At 43.2% G+C, this 23,175-nt stretch overlaps 1 protein-coding gene across 3 annotated transcripts in view; it reads right to left on the bottom strand.

Annotated features, from left to right (window-relative positions):
- RAD54L2 (RAD54 like 2) overlaps nucleotides 1–23,175 on the bottom strand; it is a 117,795-nt gene that overhangs the window by 17,271 nt on the left and 77,349 nt on the right. For all 3 annotated transcript variants that reach the window (XM_002758396.6, XM_035275678.3, XM_017964935.4), the window contains 12 exons: nucleotides 13,201–13,402; nucleotides 11,458–11,597; nucleotides 10,857–10,973; nucleotides 10,313–10,539; nucleotides 8,728–8,910; nucleotides 8,453–8,586; nucleotides 6,401–6,597; nucleotides 4,963–5,305; nucleotides 4,078–4,255; nucleotides 2,674–2,925; nucleotides 2,346–2,464; nucleotides 203–321 (listed from right to left, as the gene is read on the bottom strand). In XM_002758396.6, coding sequence (XP_002758442.3) covers nucleotides 203–321; nucleotides 2,346–2,464; nucleotides 2,674–2,925; nucleotides 4,078–4,255; nucleotides 4,963–5,305; nucleotides 6,401–6,597; nucleotides 8,453–8,586; nucleotides 8,728–8,910; nucleotides 10,313–10,539; nucleotides 10,857–10,973; nucleotides 11,458–11,597; nucleotides 13,201–13,402 — 2,211 coding nt within the window. The remainder of the gene's footprint in view (nucleotides 1–202; nucleotides 322–2,345; nucleotides 2,465–2,673; nucleotides 2,926–4,077; nucleotides 4,256–4,962; nucleotides 5,306–6,400; nucleotides 6,598–8,452; nucleotides 8,587–8,727; nucleotides 8,911–10,312; nucleotides 10,540–10,856; nucleotides 10,974–11,457; nucleotides 11,598–13,200; nucleotides 13,403–23,175) is intronic.

Raw genomic sequence — 23,175 nt, 5'->3', positions numbered from 1 at the left:
TACTCTCCCATCTCTCTCAATCCTCCCAACCCCTAGTACTACAGTACCTTGTACACAACAACTGGTTCTTAGTATCCCCCTGCTCCTTGGCTAATCACAAATATTCCTATGCATTTGATGGAGTGTAGAAAGACAGAGAAGAAAAGGAGATCCTTAAGCAGACCTTGCTTAGGCTTCAAGAACAATGCAGCAATGAACTCACGGAAGTAGCTGACATTTCGAACCCACTTCTGTGCTCCTTGCCCCTCAGCACCAGGTGGACTGGGTACTTCTCGTTTTCCAAGGAATTCCTCAATGAGAGCCAAGGTGGAAAGGCTCTGGCTAAAACAGAAAACGTTTGGTTCAGATGTCTCCCACAATCAAGGGAACATTGTTCCCAATAGTTCCATACTCTTGTGCAACCTTCTGACAATGTGATCTCCCACAACCTACCACTGATAAGAGAAGATAAGAGTCAGCTGTTGGTTGGGCTCGGTGGGCAGATCATCTGAAGTCAGAAGTTCAAGACCAGCCTGGCCAACATGATGAAACCCCATCTCTACTAAAAATCCAAAAATAATTAGCCTGGCATAGTGGCATGTGCCTATAGTCCCAGCTATTCAAGAGGCTGAAACAGGAAAATCGCTTGAACCTGGGAGGTGGAGGATGCAGTGAGCCAAGATTGTGCCACTACATTCCAGCTTGAGCAACAAGAGCAAAACTCTATCTCAAAAAAAAAAAGAGGTAACTTTGCCAAGAACAACCAAGGGTATCCTTCCTAGCACATAATGGGAGCACAGTCATCCACATACTTACTACTACCACCACATTGAAAAAATGCTCTCTTCATTCTTCACTTCTACAATTCAAAATTTCTGGGGTTTAGTTCAATGCAAAGTAACAAATAGCATTCAGCATTAAGTACTACCACTGCATGAATATACATCAGATATGACTGAGTTTTACTAGAGAGACAAAATCACTCAACTGCTTCCAAGATATGCAGAGAGCCAGTGTCCTTAGAAGTGATCCATAAAATCGGCTGGGCACGCAGTGGCTCACACCTATAATCCCAGCACTTTGGGAGGCAGGCAGATCAGGAGTTCAAGATCAGCCTGACCAACATGGTGAAACCACATCTCTACTAAAAATACAAAAATTAGCCAGGCATGGTGGCACAGACCTGTAATCTCAGCTACTCGGGAGGCTGAGGCAGGAAAATCGGTTGAACCCAGGAGTCAGAGGTTGCAGTGAGCTGAGATCCCACCACTCCACTGCAGCCTGGGCAACAGAGCGAGACTCTGTCTCAACAAAACAAAACAAAACAAAACAAAGAAGTGATTCATAAAATCAACACTAGGCTCTCCCCAAGCCAGAATCACTGCTGTCCTCTCAAAGTGTGTCAGATGTGGAAGCCCTCACTCTGAGGTTCCTGAGCCAGGCTTCTGCCACTTGGCTCTTCTTGGAGCATAATCTGGTTAGAATAAAGGAGGAGAAGCAATCAACTTTGTTTTCCTGGGAAGTCAAACCTTAATGAGACTCAAAGTTCTTGCTAGACTGAGAATGTAACTCTGGAGCAAACCACATCACTTATTTGGTCTTAGGGACAAAGCTTAAAACTAAAATAAAAGATTGGGGAGGGACAGAAGCAGATTAGACCAAGGTTCAGCAATCATTTTCTGTAAAAAGATAGACAGCAAATATTTCTTGACCATGTAGTGTCTCTGGTGCATATTCTCTGTATGTTTTCTATAAGCCTTTAAAAATGTAAAAACTGGCCGGGCACAGTGCCTCATGCCTGTAATCTCAGCACTTTGGAAGGCCAAGGAGGGCAGATCACCTGGGGTCGAGAGTTCAAGACCAGCCTGACCAACATAAAAAAAACCCCTTCTCTACTAAAAATGCAAAATTAGCCAGGCATGGTGACTCATGCCTGTGGTCCCAGCTACTCAGGAGGCTGAGGCAGGAGAATTGCTTGAACTCAGGAGGCAGAGGTTGTGGTGAGTCAAGATCATGCCATTGCACTCCAGCCTGGACAACAGCAGCAAAACTCCGTCTCAAAATAATAATAATAATAATAAAACAAAAATAAAAATGTAAAAACTATTCTTAGCTCTCAAAGTGAAGAAAAATAGGCCAGAGTTTGAAGGATTTAACTCCAATGCTAACCTAAGGTTCTAAATTGTTCTCTGTGGAGAAATCAAATTGGGCAATGAAAGGAACTCCAAAGACAGACCTAACATGCAAGAAGGTCCTCACAATAAGCACTTGGTGAGGGCTGGTGGGCCTTAATTGGTCTTGTTCTATGGTGGTTTGTCATTCTTTACCATAGACACACAGAATCAACTGGAAGTTTCTCATCCTACCTAAACACAAGGATCTTGTCCCCAAGCTTTACACTTTCCTCAATCAGGTGGAAAAGCAGTACCATCTTGGGAGAGTTTTCTAAGACTCCAGTCTGGTAATTAGTCAGAAGGTCCTTGGCCTGCAAGAGAAAAACAAGGCAGCTTGGAGCCAGTCCAAGGCCAGATCACTAGAAATAAAATTCTTCCCTTCCAAGGCAGCAGCTCACTGGTACCCTTATAATTACATACAGAGACCCTAGCCATGCATCCCTACCCTCTCCCCAGGTAGGGCTTGTACCATCCCTTCTCTTCAGTAGTTTATGGTTCCTGAAGGATCTGTTTGACTCACCCACTCATATGTGACGATGTTGTTGCCTCGCTCCTGGAAAGGGTTGAAGCCAACACCCTGTAGGAACTTGCTATTGGTTGCCTCTCCCATTGAGGAAGCCAAGGTGCTATCCTCTCCCTTGCCTTTTGTTCCCTGTGTTGGACAGCGGGCACTGGTCCCCGCAGAGCCAAGCTCTTCCACGTCTAGGTCCTGCTCATTGGCCAAGCTCTCCTTCTGAAGGGCTTCATACAGCACATCAGGGTGATTCCAGATCTGAGGTTCAAGGAAAGGGAGGGGAGCCACAGGACAAAGAATACTCTAAGGGTGTCCCAGGGAATCTGGAAACACATACTTGCTTAAATACACACCTCCCACAGCACACACTGTCACATCAAAAATTAGTCAGAGCCCTTCACAGCCAAGGAGCCTGCATATTTGCTTTGATTACCAGTTATGATCACCATGACACATGAATGGGAGCATTCATACCAGGAGCCAGACCAGTAAGTATGTTTGCTACATAATCAAAAAAGCTGTCACAAACCTTTTTGACATTCTTATTCAAATAAGAGCAAGAATGTTCCAGTTTCACAGTGTGGCTACAATCTGCTACTGTATAAAACTATAGACAAAATCCATCTGACTTAAGGCAAACCAATCACATATCATTTCAGGGAGTATTCCTAGCAAGAGTTGAGAACTCCCAGGAGAAGAGAGGAAAGGAATAGGAAGGATGCAGTGACACCAAAGCATCATCACAGACCTCATTTGCCTTAGTTTCCTGGTCCTGATCCAGGACTTTGGCTACAAAAGAAATATTTGGAAACCTCCTGTCCCCAGACACATAACCTCCTGCTGACTTTTTAAAGAAATGGTCAATTAAGAATAATACCTAATAGGTCTGCTGAAGAGTAGCCAGAGGTAGAGGTATAAAGTCAATGAAACAGACAACTGTGTGTACAAATCTCAACAAAAGAATGAGAGGTCTCTATCTGATTAAGTATGGAATGCAATGGAAGGTACCCCTAATAACTTGTCTAAGCTATATATCTCTTTGATTCTGATTATGCTAGCAGTCAAAAATGCTGCCCTACAATACTCTTCCATCAACCCCCTTTTCTAAGTGAAAAAAATCAGTGATAAAGGAACTGATTTTTCAAATTTGGTATAACATGTTATTCAGCTGCAGTGCACACGGCAGGGAGCATCAGTTATATTACACTGTGTGAATGGCACCTCTAGGAGTTGTGTGGTACACCACCAGCACCTCTCTCCTTGGAGCCCCTAAACCTCCAGTGCAGTGAACTGAGGTGGCCCCCTCTCACTTTAGTCTTCCTTTATTGAAGACTCTTAGTAGGAGTAACTCACTTGGGACCATGTGCATCCTTAATCCCCATCTCAATCTTCCCTGAGGCCCCAATGCACCTTGCAACACACGCAGAAAGCCTTAAGGGGGTTCAGCCCCAGCCAGCCACTGGTACCACAGTCCCGAAAGCGATCCATGAACTGTGTGTACAAATCTCGCTGGATCTTGGAGAGCCGCACAAGGATCACGTTTTCTTCCTTGGCAGGGAGATGAATCTTCAGCACAGTGTGGCCTCTCCTACGGAGGCAAACACATCAGAAGTGGCAAGGTAGTGTGACCAGGATGGGTCAGCACAAAATAAAAACAGAGCCCTTTGCACTCCTACCACAGCTCCCTCTTGAGGATCTCAACATGCACTGCAGCCGTGCAACAATGCAGCGAAGTTCAACCACTACCAAGAAGAAACTCACCTGAAGGATGAAAACTAACACTAAGAGGCAGAATGACCTGTCCCAGGTCATGTCTGACTGCATGACAGAGACAGGGGAACTTGAGGTTCTTATTCGAATTTGGGCTGCCTCTCTGAGCTTTTGCAACATATGCCATCTCAAGAAGGGAAAATTAGGGGACTGCTTTAAACTAGCCTAAGGCATACCTACTGAGATACCAAAACTGGTAAGGCCATACCCCTAGAACCACTTCTAGTCTTCCACCCAAGTCAGCAGAATGGTAGCTTTTTCTTGCTTTTCTCAGCAAGTAAGAAAGGTATCTCCAAGACCTTTAAAGATAACTTTTGAGAGAAGCACTTCTCTGCCAAACTTTCAGATAACTGAAACAGTGGATATCCACCATCTGCTAGCTTGTCGCAGGAAGCAAAGTTTTACTACTGCCCCTAGGAAGGGGCCCTCCTATTCCAACACCCCATCCTGTAAAACAGGCTTGGCATGCCTTTGGCAACAGGGCCCTCTGAAAATTCAGGAAGCAAGACCCCGAGGATGGCTCACCTCTGCACAAAGCCCTCCAGAAGACTGTGCAAGACATGGCTCCGGTACCGCATGAGGCGCACATCCTGAGGTGTGCTGTCAATACACTGCCCATTCAGGATAGGGCGTTCAAACATGTTGCTGAACTCCTGCCGAGTGCCAAGGAAGTCTGGGCGCACAAAGTCCACCATGCACCAGTACTCAATGAGGTTGTTCTGCAGAGGGTACCCAGTCAGCACCACCCGGCGGCGAGAGCGGATATTCTTCAGAGCCTGTGAGGTGCTGGCCTGGCAGTTTTTGATGCGGTGTCCCTCATCACAGATTACTACATCAGGGCCAGGGCGGCATAAAGCCTTCTCAAACTCTAGGGAGGGAAGAGGATCCAGAGTCAGAGGGTGACAGGGCCTGCTCTTAGTCAATAATATGAGAAATAGGGGTGCACCCTGGAGGAGACAGAAGAAATGAAGGAAGCAGGAAAGCAAGAGTCAGCCCCCTTGGTGAGAGGGAGCCAGCTATTCAAGCTCCTGCACACTTGGTATGACACTAATCTGGCTGCTGACTCTTGCAATAAATATCGCTTTCCCCTATTCCTTTCCTTATTTTATTTTTCTTTATGTGAAAAGTATAACTGACTTGCATTCCTAGGGCTTAGACTAACTGCGCAGCAGAGAGGGACCTTTCAGAGTGCCAGCCTAGGATTAAAAATGCACCTAGATGAAACCAATGGGAATAGTCCAGACACTTTAGTGGACTCTCACCATTGCCAGCATCTTGACTCCATCTGAGGGCTGGCTGGTAGGAGCTAGCTAAAGGGCAGGGTCTTCCTGAAGTTATTCTCTAGTCATTGCTAAATGGCAAATTCATCCCAGCTCTACCATAGAAGCAAACCTAGAACAAACATAATCTCATAGATGAAGAGACTTATAAAATGAAATGGCCGCTGAACCCTTAAAAACTTTCTTCCCCAAATAAGCAAAGGCCCCTGAGAAGATGGAGTAAAATTAGAACTATGAGAGGAAGGAATGGTTTTCACTAAAAGAAACGGGGATAAATTCTTTTTTATAAATTTACAAACAATAGTATTACTACTTTGCCTTTATATTAGTGATTTAAACACTTTATATTTTCTCAATGCTTTCTCAGAACATCTCTAGAAAGTGGTAAAGGAAATGGTTACTCTTCTAACTGTTCTGTGAGAGAAACGGACAGATGAACAGAGGAATCTCCCTCAAGCCGGTGTGTGGCCTGGCCTCGCCTAACTAGAACTGCATGGCTTGCAGAGAAAGCAGTACCTTCTAAGAGCCAAAGTCATTCTACTCATCTTGGGAACCAGGATTTTCGGTTCATGATAACAATTCACATCAATAATGCACTTTATATCTGACTAGGTGCTATTAGCAGACACAATTACTTTTTTCCTGAAACATCACCAAGAGTATTCCTAGGACAGGCTACCCACCTCTCCGAAACTCCTGCTGCCGATCTTCCTCATCCAGATCAATGATGACTGGGTGAGAACGTTTCTTGGTTTTCTTCGGTCTACCTGTGGCAAATGATTTCTTCAGAGTGAGGAGTCTGTACATTTCATACCCCATCAGCAGCACCCCACCCTCTGACACCCAATCAGCCATCACTTTAGCACGAGATGCCATCGTCCTGTAAGATAAACAAAGAAAACTGTGTGAGCTGTGAATTATATCTAAAGAGTTATTGTTTCTGCTGCTCCCCAAAAAGAATTGCTCACTATCAAAGTCGTGTTGATATACATTCAGAACTTATTACCAAGGATTTCATGTGGCAGCAAGCACAGGGCTGGCCTACTGCCCAAGGACCTCCCATCATCCCAGAGAACTAACTTCACTGAGGATGAACTGGATCATTGATGGCAGTTAAACAGCAAGAAACATAGCAATTCAACTACATAAGGTGAGAGAAAATGACCACCCCCTTGGATATTCAGGCATGACTACAATTCAACATTTGAAAGAGCATTTAATCCCATGATAAATACAAGGTGACAGAAGGAAGGGCAACATTCTGCAGTTCACTTGCCTGTGCTCAAGTGAATAAAGAGCTACAAACAGTAAAGAGGAAAGAGCAGAACAGATCAGATGACCCTCAGTGCAGTCACTCCACTTCCAAACACCCGAGCCCTCACTGTATTTCACTGACCGCATGTGGACTAAAAGTCCTGAAATCTAAGAAAGCAGAGTTGGAGATCAACCGCCTGTGAAGTCAACTCATCATCTCCTCATTTTTATGTGTGCATCCAAACATCACAAAAGGCATCCTTTACAGAAAATACAGTAAAGTCTACTTTCTCAATTATCTACACCAATGAGAGGAAAGGTCAGCATGTAGAGCTGGCTTGTTTGATCAAGAAATAGCTTTAGACTTTTGGAAATCAGGTTGACTTTATGGCATACATATACAAATAATTTTATTTAAATCGTAAATACAGCAAGGCTTACACCTTTCAAAGCTTTGGGAGTTGTACCATTAAAGGTCAAATGCAGACCAGTGCTTAAAAGAAGAGACTGGTTAGGCATGGTGGCGCACGTCTGTAATCCCAGCACTTTGGGAGGCTGAGGCAGGTGGATCACCTTAGGTCAGGAGTTCGAGACCAGCCTGGCCAACATGGTGAAACCCTGTCACTACTAAAAATACAAAAATTAGCTGGGTGTGGTGGCAGATGCCTGTAATCCCAGCTACTTGGGAGGCTGAGGCAGGAGAATTGTTTGAACTGGGGAGGCAGAGGTTGCAGTGAGCTGAGATCATACCACTGCACTCCAGCCTGGGCAACAGAGCGAGACTTTGCCTCCAAAAAAAAGATAAAAATAGACAGTGGAAAGATCCATTTTTTCATGTTGAATTTTACTACTTTAGGCCTGGGAAATACAACCATGCCCACTTATTTTTCAAGATATAAAAGCCTCCTCTGCATTGGAACCGAATCATTTTCTGTGTTACCAGAAAAAAAAAAAGCTTTCTGGCATGGTGGCTCACACCTGTAATCCCAGCACTTTGGGAGGCCGAGGTGGGCAGATCACCTGAGGTCAGGAGTTCAAGATCTGCCTGACAAACAAGAAGAAACCCTGTCTCTACTAAAAATACAAAAGTAGCTGGGCATGGTGGCACATGCCTATAGTCCCAACTACTCAGGAGGGTGAAGCAGAAGAATCACTTGAACCCAGAAGGCAGAGGTTGCAGTGAGTCAAGATCATGCCATTGCACTCCAGCCTGGGCAACAGGAGCAAAACTCTATCTCAAAAAAGAAAAAAAAAGCCTCCTAAAGCAGAACACAAGATATTTATCAAGCTACTTAACTCTGGCTTACCTGAAAAGCTAGGTAGAGAAAAAAATGAGTAGCAAGAACAGAGAAAGTGACACATCAAGAAACCAAAACGAATCTGGGCACACAGGCTACATACTCAAATAGCCTGCCTTAACATCAGATCCCAGGCAGAAGTCTAAAAGGAAAGGGGCAGAGAGGAAAGGGCAGGCCACCTACTTGTGCTCATCATTCAAGATGTGAACTTTAAAGAACCGAGGCTGGACTTCTTCAGGCTTGTTGTCAGCCGGAAGGGCTTCAGGAGGTGGAAGCCACATGTTGAACTCTGCCAGCCAATTCTGAAGAGTATTAACCTATTAGAAAGCCAAGTCCAAAAAGAGTTTTATTGGAACAAACTCAGAGCTAAACTCATCAAGCTTTTTAGTGCCCTGTAAAGGCATCAACCCAGAGCTCTTCAGGAGTGACTTAAGTGGAGCCTTTCCAAAAACTCTTACCGGCACAATGGCAAGGACTGTTTTGGCTGGCGTGTGGCGGAAGAGGACGTCGATAAAAGAGATCACTTGCAAAGTTTTCCCCAGACCCATGCTGTGGGCCAGAATACAGCCAAAGCCACTGCTAGTCTTAAATCTCTCCAAGGACTCCACTAGATTATCGTAAAGGAACCGGATCCCACCAATCTGACAAGGGACAAAGACAAATGTCAGAGTGATTCACAAAGATGAGGGCTCCCGTTTTCACTCACTCTGAAATTAGTAAGAATTAGGTAAATAGGAACGCATTATAATAGACAGCAGGTGTGGATGGCCATAATAGTTTCCCTATACCTTGACTGGTCTATTTGCTGGTGACAGTCCTCTTGGAGAAAACACAGAAAAGCTTTCACTAGTACAATATAATGCCTCATGTAATGCATGAATTGGTAGTGTCAAATTCCTGACAGGATCTTACAATCAGCCTGGCTTCCTTCAGCCTTGGGAAGCTCACCCTCTTAAGGCAGCCCATTTCATAGGAGTAGTTTTGTTGTTGTTGTTTTGTTTTTTCGAGATGGATTCTTGCTCTGTCACCCAGGCTGAAGTGCAGTGGTGCTGTCTCGGCTCACTGCAACCTCCACCTCCTGGGTTTAAGCAATTCTTCTGCCTCAGCCTCCAGAGTAACTGGGACTATAGGCATGTGCCACTATGCCCGGCTAATTTTTGTATTTTCAGTGGAGACAGGGTTTCACCATTTTGGCCAGACTGGTCTTGAACTCCTGACCTGAGGTCATCTGCCTGCCTTGGTCTCCCAAAGTGCTAGGATTATAGGCATGAGCCACTGTACCTAGCCACATAGGAGGAGTCCTTATTGTTAGGAGTTCTTAGGCCTGGGAGTTCAAGATCAACTTGGGCAACATGGTGAAACCTCATCTCTATAAATTAAAAAAAAAAGGACAAAAAATTAGCTGGGTGTGGTGGTGTGGTGGTATAGTCCCAGCTACCTGGAAGGCTGAGGTGGGAGGATCACTTGAGCCAGGGAAGTCAAGGCTGCAATGAGCAGACATCATGCCACTGAACTCCAGCATGAGCAACAGAACAAGAACCTGTCTCAGGAAAAAAAAAAGAGTTCTTAAGCTGAGTCAATGCCTGTCTTCATGGAACTTTTACTCACTAGTCCTGGCTCCAGGCTCTGGATCAACACAAACTACTCTGCTCCCTCCTATCAGAAAGTCCCTCCGTCTTCTGACTCTCACATCTCTTCTAGATCCAGACCTTCCTAATCAAACTGCTGCTTTCCAGAGAGCACCTCAGTCATGGAATCCCACAGAAAGAGACTCAAATTATTAGGTCAAGAGACCCAGTGCTTTCTATGGGGTAGGGCAAACCTAAGGCTTGTTACTTCCCTTTCCCCATCCCTTCCTACTCATCAGGAATCCCGAAGCATCAACTGCTAGAAGGAACTATGAGGTCTTTTCAATAGCTGAACAAGCTGCTCTTGGTACCAAACAAGTACTTCATGGGCTATGACGCTAATAAACACCAGCAGTTAATGTTCACAGCAAGGAAACAGAAAGGAAGAAGAGAAAAGAATCAAGTTTTGCTGTACCTGATGAGGTTTCACAGCCCGTGCCAACTGTGGGGCAAGGAAGACATTTTCCTCCTCTGGAGGGTGGTTTAAGTTGACAAGGACCCGCCCAAGGGTGTCACGCTGGTTTAAGACATCATTGACGTGGGTGCCACCCTTCTCTTCTTCCTCATCCTCTTCACTGACAGACTCACTGCTGTCCACAATGTGCAGAGTGTCCTCCTCTCCAGAGCTCAGTTCAATCACCTCTGAGACAGCAAAACAAAAGTAAAACCAAATATCTAGGGAGTGAAGATAATTAACTACATCCAGTCAGACGAGAAGACTATAGAAACTTAAAGTTAGAACTTGTCATCACTTATTAAAATTTTGATTTTTACTATTTCTCTCTTCCAGCTTCAAGTTAAGACAAGCAAAAAACTTATATTTACCAAGGTGAAACAGGGAAATTTGTCAAAGCCACACCCCAAACTGAATGAGGAAGGACTGGACTCTTCAAAGTACAGCCAATCTCAGGACGAACACCAGGTCAGGAAAAAGGGAGGCACCTCTGGCTTGATCTTACCATCTCGACTGCTTTTTTCATCCTCACTGCCACTGCTACTGTCCAAACAAATGACTTCCTGGGCCAAGACCCGAGGAGGCAGTTGGTGACCATCACTTGCTCTTAAAGCAATTTCCTCTAGAAATGCAAAATGAAAGGGAATGACATCAAGACCACATTTAGCTCTAAAAATATTTTTCCCAAAACAATTTACCGCCCCTTTTCTCTTCTAGTTCTCATGGGGAGTATCCACTGAGAAGAGAAGAAGAGCCCATTCTCAAAAACCTCAGCCCTCCTTCCAAATTCCCTTTCTCTACTGGTTTTTACTTCCTGCTATTCACCTGACCACTAGAAAAGGTCCCAACCACTTGGCAAGTTAAAATCACAGTTATGAGGAAAAAATCTAAATAAAATCTATTTAAAGAGTACATTTTTATTCATTTTAACTTTTTAAATAATCTTCTGATTGTGTGCTCTGAAGAAGCTGAATGACTTTAAAGGATTCCTGAGAGGCCACAGTCTTATTCCAGATCTGTTTTTGACCACTGTGTGCACCTTGGGATTCTTCCTGCTTCAGGAGAGCCTGAAGCACAGGGCCTTCCCTGCCACGTCCACTGCTTACCAGGGAGGAACTCTAGCGGGACAGTAGGAATAGGGGCTGCATAATCTTTCCTCTGCTGCTCCAGGCGCTTCCTTCTTTCCAACTCTTCTTGCTGTGCTGCTTTGGTAACAGGCTCCAGTTGATCTTCCCGGAGTAGCTTTCTAAACATTCACATAAGAGACAGCACTTGGGTTCAATTAATATTTGGGCAATGTAATGATAAGCTAAAGAGAGAAATAGCCATTGCTTATCTCAGAGAGTTGAAATGGGAGAAGGAGAAGCAACATCAGCCCCACCACACCCATGAAAGGAGCAGCATTCAAAAAATAGGACATCAAGCTAGATGGTTCTAGGCTAACATACCTTCCATATTATTTAACTCCCTGACAGATGCCCCTACCAACTCATCTCTCCACATAATAAATCAAGAATAAACTAGAGTAATATTTGATTCACAAAGCTTTTTAAAAGCAGTATAAAAATAGTGTTGTTGGCCAGGTGTAGTGGCTCACGCCTGCAATCCCAGCACTTTGGGAGGCCAAGGCAGATGGATCACCTGAGGTCAGGAGTTTGAGACTAGCCTGGCCAACGTGGTAAAACCCCATCTCTACTAAAAACACAAGAATTAGCCAGGCGTGGTGGTGTACACCTGTAGTCCCAACTACTCAAAAGGCTGAGGCAGGAGAATCCTTTGAACCTAGGAGGCAGAGGTTGTAGTGAGCCAAAATTGTGCTACTGCACTCCAGTCAAGGTGAAAGAATGAGACTTCATCTCAAGGAAAAAAGTGTTGTCATGTAGAAAAGAAACTAGGATTGGCCGGGCACACTGGTCCACACCTGAAATCCCAGCACTTTGGGAGGCAAAGGTGGGTAGATCACTTGAGACCAGGAGTTTGAGACCAGCCCAGCCAACATGGCAAAAGCCTGTCTCTACTACAAATACAAAAATTAGCCAGGCGTGGTGGCAGGCACCTATGGTTCTAGCTACTCAGGAGGCTGAAGCACTAGAATTGCTTGAACCCAGGAGGTGGGGCTTGCAGTGAGCCAAGATCGAACCACTTGTACTCCAGCCTGGGCAACAGAGACTTTATCTAAAAATAAATAAATAAATAAATAAATAAGATATAAAAAAAGAAAAGAAACTACATTTACAGGGATTCTATATTATTTCCAAACTTAGAGTAATACTTTAAGTTGTCATTATTTAAAAAAAAAAAAAGTGGAGGCAGGAGGAGAAAAAGATATCCATTTCCTTTCAATGGCACACACTGTTATCTGATAGAAGGAAGAACAATTGGGGATTCGGATAGTTAAAGCAGTTCACATTTTTGCTCATCTCTTAGGAGTCTTGCTTTCGGTCAGACAGTCCTCTACCATTTGAAGTTGACATCTAAGAAGATGAGAACTCAACTTTGTAAAGTCTCCTCTTGTTTTGAGACATAAAGAAAAATAAAGAAAAAAAAAACGAAAAACCCAGTTCAAAGCACCCTATCATCTTTGGGCTGCCACCTGGGACCTCTAGAGAGTAAAACACCCCCAAGCAGTGGTCAAGGCCTTTCTCATCCTCCCTACAGTCCTCTGAAAGCCCAGATCCAGTGGTCCTGAGCTGCACCTCCACTATTAATGGAGACACACAGCTGGTACTTTTCTCCTTTGGAAAGAGAGAACTCTCCTTCCCAAATCAATCTTTTTGCTATTAATAGCCTTAGGATGAAGGTAAAACCTCTGTTCCCTCCCCTCTCCTCTTACACAGAGCATGGCTCACCGTATGTTTCTTCTCATGTGGGAGGGCTTCTGAGCTCTCTTCTTTTTGGGGTCCTCAGAGGCTAGATTGTTGCCTTGGTGGCGCCTAAGCTTCTCTGAAGGCTCAGACTGAGATGAGGTAGTTGAAGTGCACCGCGGCGGCTGCTGCCCATCTTCTCCCAGCTGGGCATGCTCAGTGCCACACATGCCTTCCAGGGATGGGTCTGAAAAACAAGGGGAAAGACATTGCTTTACAGGGGTAGGGGAATGAATTTTGATGCCAGACACACCTGGGTTCAAATCTCAGCTCAGCAATTTATTAGCTAGTAATCTAAGGCAAATTATTGATACCTCTCTGAACATCAGTGGATGTATCTACAAATGAGGACAGCAAGGCCCACACCTCAGAGCTATTATGAGGACTAAATGTGTGCATGCCTAGACCCAAGCCTGGCCCAAAGTAAGCCCACAATGAATGATCGCCATCACTCTTACTAGAGTTTAGTGCTATGATCAGAGTGAGGAAGTTTCCTGGCCTCAGAATGCTTAGAAAGGGACAGTCTGAGAAGCTAGGTTCCAAATATAGCTCACACTCAGTTGTGTGACTCTAAGCAAGTCCTTTTACCTCTCATCTGCCAACAGGGAGTATATTCCTCCTTTCAGTATCTTAAAGCATTCACTCATTTAACTTGCCAACCATGTAATGAGGGCCTACAATATGGCAAGCCCTGTCCTAGATATTTCAAGAGATATTTGTAAGACTCCTTCCCTTCAAGTAGTTTGTGTTCTGCTTATAGAGACAGGGTATGTACAAATACAGACTCACTATGGCAAGGTGTGCTAAATATCACAGGAAGGGCAGATCAACAGATATAAAGAACTTCAAGGTTGAAGACATCACAGGAATATGAAAGATACTAATTCATGTGATGATCACAGAGGAACCATGGAAGGTAAAATACGAGTCAGGCCTTGAAAGATTTCTAAAGATAATGTCTTAAAAGATAGTTGGGGTTCAGGCACAGTGGCTCATGCCTGTAATCTAGCACTTTGAGAGGCCAAAGTGGGTGGATCACCTGAGGTCAGGAGTTCGAGACCAAACTGGCCAAAATGGCGAAACCTCATCTCTAGTAAAGATACAAAAATCAGCCAGGCATGGTGGCAGGTACCTATAATCCCAGCTAGTGGGGAGGCTGAGGCAGGAGAATTGCTTGAACCCAGGAGGCGGAGGTAGCAGTGAGCCATGACTATGCCACTGCACTCCAGCCTGGGCAACAGAGCAAGACATCTCTCAAAAAAAAAAGGAAAAAAGAAAAGAAAATGAAGAACAAGCAAACTAAAACAATGTCTGGCATACAATAAACATTATATTTTTTAAAAAGAAAAAAACAGCTACTGCTTTTACTATGATTACTATTATTCCAGGCATAAGGTATGGATTTAGTTTTTTACATTGCCTCTTTTCTTCCTTATAATAACTCTAAAATAGTTTTGCTCCCCTAATTCTAAATATGAGGCATTTTTGCTCTCCTAATTCTAAATATGAGACACTGAAGCCCTGAAAAGTTAAAAATACTTGCCCATGGGTATATAAGAAATAAGTAGAAAAACAGGAGTAGGCAGTTAAAAGTATGAGCTTTGCTGGGCGTGGTGGCTCATGCCTGTAATCCCAGCACTTTGGGAGGCCAAGGCGGGGAGATCACCTGAGGTCTGGAGTTCAACACTAGCCTGACCAACATGGAGAAACGCCGTCTCTACTAAAAATACAAAATTGGTGAGGCATGGTGGCACATGCCTGTAATTCCAGCTATTCAGGAGGCTGAGCCAGGAGAATCACTTGAACCCAGGAGGTGGAGGTTGCAATGAGCCGAGATTGTGCCACTGTACTCCAGCCTGGGCAACAAGAGCAAAACTCCATCTCAAATTAAAAAAAAAAAAAAGTATGAGCTTTGCAGTCAGGCAGTGCTGGCTTTAAATCCTGTAGCTCTATGTTTACAGAAGTAACTTCTCTGAGCCATAGTTCCCCACATCTGCAAAACAGGTATGTCAATGGTTCTCTTGTGGAAGACATTATTCTCCAAATCCTTGTTTGCCTAATTCCATGGAACTCCATACTCCCAACCACATTGAACAGTCTGGGAGCATGCAGATCTCTGGGGCCTTAGTCAGCCATGCTGAGTGGCGATAATTGTGTGGAGAACTCAAATCTCAACTACATATTCTAATCAAAGATCAGAAATAAGAAAGCAAAGGGGGAAGCAGAAATGATATCTGCAAACTGTATCTTGTTTTAAAAAAATGAATGTTTCTTACACACACATACCTCCTCCATGAAATTTGTAGACTATACTTTCATGTTAAACCTCTCCATGTGAGACTACTACAAACCTGTCACTGTCGCCTCTCTTGCTCCCTGCTTTCAGTTTAGCCTAACACATATATGAGCATCTGCTAGGTATCAGGCCCTGTGCCAAGGCACAGTGGAATAGACCACATGGGGAAACACATATGCAATGCAGAAAGTGCCTAAGAGCATTAACACTGAAAAAAAAAAGACACCAAATCCAGCTTGACCTAGGGCTGGGCATGGGGGTGCTTCCTTGGGAAGAGTGAGATCCGGGTTTGGTCTCACGGAATGGGTAGGCACCAGCTAAAAGGAAGGAAGTAAAGCAGCAACAAGAAGGACCTTCCAACCTAACAACCACTTCCCTTTCTCTTTCCTGGAGCTCCTCATCCAAGGCAGAATTAGGTGAGAATCCAAGATCCTTCTCTGGATGCTGGTACAGAAGTCAACCCCTGTCCTGAGGAAGATTACTCCCAAACCTCTCCTTCCCAGCACTCTACTTTCCACTGTCCTGGTGTTTGAATGGAGAGGAGAGGCTAATGTGGTTACTGTAAAAATGGACAGATGAGTGGGTCTCACATGTGGATGCCCAGGATGATTCACTACCCCGCAGCAGCACTGGCAGCAACTTCCTTGGCCCTCAACTGAGGTTTGGGTAGACAGATTTCACTTTTTGAAAAGCAAAGGGGAAATGGTCAAGAAAGGCAGCAGACAAGAACTGTTCATGATGGGACACTGCAATACCATTAACATGAGCAAGAGGTTAAAACGTCACACTTCCTTCTCCATTACCAACAGTCTATAGTAGGCCTTTTACGAAAGGCTTCCCAAAGAAAGCAGAGCCCAGGGTGGCAAGAAGCACTAGGAATGTACTGTGTGTGTGTGAGCACTGGCTCATGGACATGTTCTACCTGTTGAGGAAACAAGGTGCCATAGCTTATGTGTCCAGTCAGACATGAGAACTAATAGAGAAGTTTCAAAGAAGAGTTCCAAGTCTGACTAAGCTGCCCTCCCAAATTCACCAGCCTCTTCAAACAGTGCTCTCCAATTTCCATCTGAAACATCATAGGAGCAACTTCAGCAATTCTGTTTTCCTTTAAAAGAACTGTCATTCCTTCAAGCCCCATATCCCTCCAAAGAACTAATACTTCCACAGTATTTTCATTTAATACTGCTGTCAATTTCTTCCTGCTTCACAGCCCTGAATTACTCCCTCCTAAAAGGTGAGGCCATCAAATTCCTCCTCCCAAAGAGTTGGCTGGGCAGCAGACTCCCCAAGAGGGGATACCCACTGCTAAATGACTACTTCCACCAATACTGCAGTTTGGTCTACAACACACCAACTATACTTGGGACTGGGTTGGCACACTTCAATTTAGTGTTTTGCTGGGTCCTCTGGCCTGGTTCTGATAATGACCTCTGATGCTCTCCTGGTCTTTTTTGTTTTGTTTCTATTTCACAAGCAAATTTGTTGAGCAATCACTTGGAGAAGCAGTTGGAGGCAAGGTTAGAGAGTAGGCAGATAGGACAGAGTCAGAAAATAGAGGGCAAGTCCAAGGGGTTTGAAATTGATCTGCTGGGCAGAGGTAACTTTTTGTCAACTGTTGTATTTCCTTGTTCTGGCGTCTGCTTGTGAAGTAGGCTGTTCCTGGGAGGAGAAAGAATAGAACCTGCTGACCTTGCACTATCACCAGCAGATTTATTATCAAACATTCAACCCAAGTTATAAGGCTTGGCTATGAACTCCTGTCTGGCATGGGGCTGAATGTGGCCAAGTGCAGTAACAATTTTCAAATCATCAGGCACAATATATATAATTCTCATGATACAGGTCTAAACCAGCTCCTTATCACCCCTTATTCTTTGAGTGAATCCTCAGCTTCTGGGTTCAACTACTTTTAGTTTATTAAAGAAATTTAGTTTAATAATATTTATTTTATTTAATTTAGTGCTAATAATATACATTTAAAGTTCATTTTCATGTAAACCAATGTCTTTCAAATGCTTCATTTTTGCTGTTTCATGATGATTATGGTTTTTACATAACATTGTAACAAATGCTATACATTTAATAAACCATTCTTAATAATAAATCTGTTATTTCAAAAATTATAAAATTAAATTTCCCTAAGTCAAAATGTAACTTTTCACTGTGTATTCTTGTTTTACCTTCTGAACACTGAATCATGTCAATTCACAACCTAAGCAAAGTAATTTAACTTCCAAAAAATAGCCCTCCCCCAGATTCTAAAATGTAACCTGCCAATAGCTACTGAGAGAAAAGAAAAAAGTTCAGTAAGGAGGTAAAGAGATATGTGCTTTGACAGACAACAAATGTAAGTTAAATTAGTATCTGCATGGCTTAAAAGTCAATGACTATTACCACCATAGTTCAGGATCACAGAATCAGGCCTAGTTGCAAATACCCCTGAACTTTCTCCTTCATGTGAGCCAGCTGTGAGCAGTAACCACAAGAGTTATATAAACACCAAAGAACACTTATATAAGATTCTTGGGAATGAATTATGAACACCACCACTACAAATTTGAATAGGCAAATGAGTAGCTTTGAAAGAAAAACTCCTACATTACGTTCAATGAAGGCACAAACACTTCCAGGGCTCTTTCTCCAGGGGTTCCATCTCTTCTCCTTCCTTTCATATAAAAAAGACCAACCAAACTCCCAAGACATGCAATTTACCTATATAACAAACTTACACATGTACCCTTGAATCTAAAATAAAAGTTTAAAAAGGAAAAAAAAAAAAAGAGAGAGATTACTAGGACTATGCCTGGTGGCTCATGCCTGTAATGTCAGCACTCTGGGAGGCTGGGGTGGATCACTTGACACCAGGAGTTCAAGACCAGCCTGGGCAACATAGGGAGACCCCCATCTCTACAAAAACAAAAATAAAAATTAGCTGAGCATAGTGGTGCAGGCCTACAGCAACCCAGGAGGCTGAGGTGGGAAGATCGCTTAAGCACAGGAGGTTGAGGCTATAGTGAGCCAAGGTCACACCACTGCACTGCACTCTAGTCTGGGCAATAGAGCAAGACTCTATTAAAATTTAAAAAATAATAAAAATTAAAAAATAAAAAAGTCCAGCAGACTCAAAAGTATCACCATATTTCTCTTGATGTGATACAACTAGATGTACACATCACAACCTATAATGTGTGTGTCAAAAACTCTGCACTGGAACCTGAACACATCTTAAGATCTCACTCTTAGTTTATAAAAATACAGAAGACAAGAGCAGAATGCAGTCTCTACAATCCATAATGCACAGAGACCATTATTTAGTCAAAATTAAGTAGATATGCAAAGAAACAGAAAAATATGATCCATAGCCCAGAAAATTTAGTAAAGAGCAATGAAGATAGACTAGCTGTTAGACTGCCAGCCAGGCCCTTTCTGAATTGCTTACTTTCAGAAGCCAAGAGAAATAATAAACATTGTTTTAAGCCACTAAGTTTCGGGGTGATTTATGACACAACAGCAGTAATCGAAATAGAAATTTGGTACATGAGTCCTGCTACACAATAAAAAATGAAACCATGGCATTGTATTTGAGATAAGGTGGTGAATAGAAAACTGGAAAGGCCATGAGAAGACTAGTAGAAAAAGCCTACAGGTCATCAAGGGCATTATTGGTGAAAGTGTTACAGGAAGCTAGGAAAAAAAAAAAAAGAGAGACACACTGCACTGTGTCAGAAACTTTGGCAACTCTGTCGCCTGCAATAACATGAAAAACAGAAATTGAATCCAGAACAGGCCTGTGAGGCCTTCTGTTACAGTCTCAGAAATATTTAAGATAGTGCCTCTTAGACCTTTCAAACAGACAATAGCCCTCCTGAAAATCTTAAAGGCATACCTAGCAGACCTTCTTTATTAAACAGAACTTAGAAAAATAAGTAATCTTAGAGTGTTATCCCACAGTAGCGCCAGGAATTTCTTTCCCACTCACATTCCAGGGAAAATTAGAATCCATCTCTCAATAGGAGGTAGTATCAAGGTCAACTCTAGAAAAGCATGTGGGATAGAAGATATTCTTGTATTCATCTATGTAAAAAAGTCATATTCCACTCTCTGGCCACAGTAATTCACATTCTTTCCATATGCAAAATACACTTCCCTCTCTCAAGACCCCCTGAAGTCATTAGAGCATCAGCTCAAAGTCTAAGATCTTATTGTCTAACTCAAACTGATGTATGGATGTGGCTCTCCACTATAGATTCTTGGATATACTTCTTAAGTATAGTTTCTCTTTCCTTCTTTATTTTTATTTTTTCTTTTTTTTGAGACGGAGTTTTGCTCGTTACCCAGGCTGGAGTGCAACGGCACGATCTCGGCTCACCGCAACCTCCGCCTCCTGGGTTCAAGCAATTCTCCTGCCTCAGCCTCCCGAGTAGCTGGGACTACAGGCGCACACCACCATGCCCACTAATTTTTGTATTTTTAGTAGAGAGGGGGTTTCACCTTGTTGACCAGGATGGTCTCGATCTCTTGACCTCATGATCCACCTGCCTTGGCCTCCCAAAGTGTTGGGATTATAGGAGTGAGCCACCGCGCCTGGCCCCCTTATTTTTTGCTCTGTCACCCAGTCTGGAGTACGGTGGCACAATTACGGCTCACTGTAGCCACCACCTCCAGGATTCAAGTGATCGATCCTCCCACCTCAGCCCCCTTAGGAGCTGGACCACAGGCACATACCATCATATCTGGAAAATTTTATCATAAAGATTTAATAAGTAAGACACAAAAAGCTCAAATCACACACAAAAAAACCCCTGATAAAATGTGCTTCATCAAAATTTAAAATTTCTACTCTTGAAAAGACACCCATAGAAAAAGGAAAATCAAGTCGCAACCTTAGCAAATATATCAGCAATATATATCTGACAAAAGACTTACATATCTAGAAACATACATGTATTAAATACACATTATTTATTATGTACTTAAACTGTGGTGTGTGTGTGTGTGTGTGTGTGTGTGTGTGTATTTATATTTTAGAGATAGGATCTTGCTCTGTTAGGAGAGTTGAAGTGGAGTGACACGATCATGGCTCAGCAGCCTGAAACTCTCAAGAATCAAGTGACACTCCTGCTCAAGTAGTTCTCCTGAGTAGGCAAGCACATCTAGTTAATTTTTAAATTTTTTATACAGACAAGGTCTCACTATATTGCCCAAGCTGATCTTGAACTCTTAGCCTCAAGTAATCCTCCCACCTCAGCCTCCCAAAGTTCTGGGATTACAAGTTACAATTCAGTAAGACTACATGGAATCCAATAAAAAGGGTCAAATAAGGAGAAACCGCCACTTTACAAAAAAAGACATACAAATAGCAAATGAACATGTGAAAAGATGTTCAATATCATTAGAAAAATGCAAATTTACATGAGATGACATATGACACTCACTAGAATGACTAAAACTAATAAGACTGATAATACCAACTGCTAACAAAGATGTGGAGCACCTGCAACTCTCATACACTGCTGGCAGGAGTTAAGAGTGGCATAATCAGGCCGGGCATGGTGGCTCAAGCCTGTAATCCCAGCACTTTGAGAGGCCGACAAGGGTGGATCACGAGGTCAAGAGATCGAGACCATCCTGGTCAACTTGGTGAAACCCCGTCTCTACTAAAAATACAAAAAATTAGCTGGGCATGGTGGCGCATGCCTGTAATCCCAGCTACTCAGGAGGCTGAGGCAGGAGAATTGCCTGAACCCAGGAGGCAGAGGTTGTGGTGAGCCGAGATCGCGCCATTGCACTCCAGCCTGGGTAACAAGAGCAAAACTCCGTCTCAAAAAAAAAAAAAAAAAGAGTGGCATAATCACTTTGGGAAACACTTTGACAGTTTCTTATCAAGATAAACACATCTATTACACAACCCAGCAATTCACTTCTTGGTATTTTATCTAAGAGAAATGAAAACATAGCTATAATTTTGAAAAAAATACCAAACCATCTCTAGATGAATGTTCAGAGCAGCTTTATTCATATGAGTCAAATGTCCATCAACAGGTGAATGGATAAACAAGTTTCAGTACAGTCCTACAGTTGGAATACTATTCAACAATAAAAAGGAACAAACTACGGACACATGTAACAACACAGATGAATCTCACAGACATTATGCTGAGCAAAAGAGACCATACACAAAAGAATATGTATTGTACAATTTCATTTATGTCAAATTCTAGAATAGGCAAAGCTAATCTATAATGACAGAAATCAGTTCAGTGGTTTCCCAGAAAATTAAAGTTCCCAGAAAAAGAAATTTCTGGGACAATGGATGTTTTCTTTTCATTTTTTTCTTTCTTGAGATGAAGTCTTGCTCCATCACCAGGCTGGAGTGCAGTGAGTGGTGTGATCCTGGCTGACTGCAACCTCCACCTTCCAGGTTTAAGCGATTCTCTTGGCTCAGCCTCCTGAGTAGCTGGGACCACAGATGCGTGCCACCACATCCAGCTAATTTTTATATTTTTTAGTAAAGCTGGGCTTTCATCATGTTGGCAAAGATGGTCTCAATCTCTTGACCTTGTGATCCACCCACCTTGGCCTCCCAAAGTGCTGGGATTACAGGTGTGCGCCACGGCGCCTGGCCTTTTTTTTTTTTTTTTTTTTGAGATGAAGTCTCCCTCTGTCACCCAAGCTGGAGTGCAGTGGCATGATCTCCACTCACTGCAACCTCCAACTCCCAGGTTCAAGCAATTCTCCTGCCTCAGACTCCTGAGTGTCTGGGATTACAGGTGCCCACCACTACGCCCAGCTATTTTTTATTATTAGTAGAGACAGGGTTTCACCTTGTTGGCCAGGCTGGTCTTGAACTCCAGAACTCAGGTGATCCACCCGCCTCAGCCTCCCAAAGTGCTGGGATTACAGGCATGAGCCATTGCACCTGGCCAACAGTGGATATTTTCTTTACCTTGATTAGGGTGGTGATTACCTGGATGTATACAACAACCAATAGTCATGTACATGTGAAATATGTGAATTTTATTGCATTTAAATTACACAATAATGCTAATAAAAAAAAAAAACTTTTGATATTGCTAAAGTTATGCTTAGCGGGAAATAGCCTTAAATGAACATGTTTAAAAAGAATAAAAGGTAAAAATCTATGATACAAATTTTCTTCTCAAGAAATTAGAGATACCAGATGCTGGAAGGGTAGGGGAGAGAGGAGGATGAAGAGAGGCTGATTAATGGGCATAAATATACAGTATAATAGAAGAAATAAGATCTAATGGGGATTTTTGGGTTGTTTGTTTGTTTGTTTTGAGACAGAGTTTTGCTCTCGTTGCCCAGGCTGGAGTGCAATGGCGCAATCTTGGCTCATCGCAACCTCCGCCTCCCAGTTCAAGTGATTCTCCTGCCTCAGCCTCTCGAGTAGCTGGGATTACAGGCATGCACCACCACGCTGGGCTAATTTTGTATTTTTAGTAGAGATGGGGTTTCTCCATGTTGGTCAGGCTGTCCTCCAAATCCCGACCTCAGGTGATCTGCCCGCTTCGGCTTCTCTAAGTGCTGGGATTACAGGAATGAGCCTGATAGATCAGTAGGATGATTATACTTTATAATACTCTATTGTATATTTCAAAATAGCTAGAAAGGAATAATTTAAATGTTTCTAGCATAAAGAC

The sequence above is a fragment of the Callithrix jacchus genome, chromosome 15, assembly GCF_049354715.1.
Source record: "Callithrix jacchus isolate 240 chromosome 15, calJac240_pri, whole genome shotgun sequence".
NCBI lineage: Eukaryota > Metazoa > Chordata > Mammalia > Primates > Cebidae > Callithrix > Callithrix jacchus.
The sequence above is the reverse complement of the archived record's forward strand: the minus strand, read 5'-3'. Positions and strand labels throughout refer to the sequence as shown.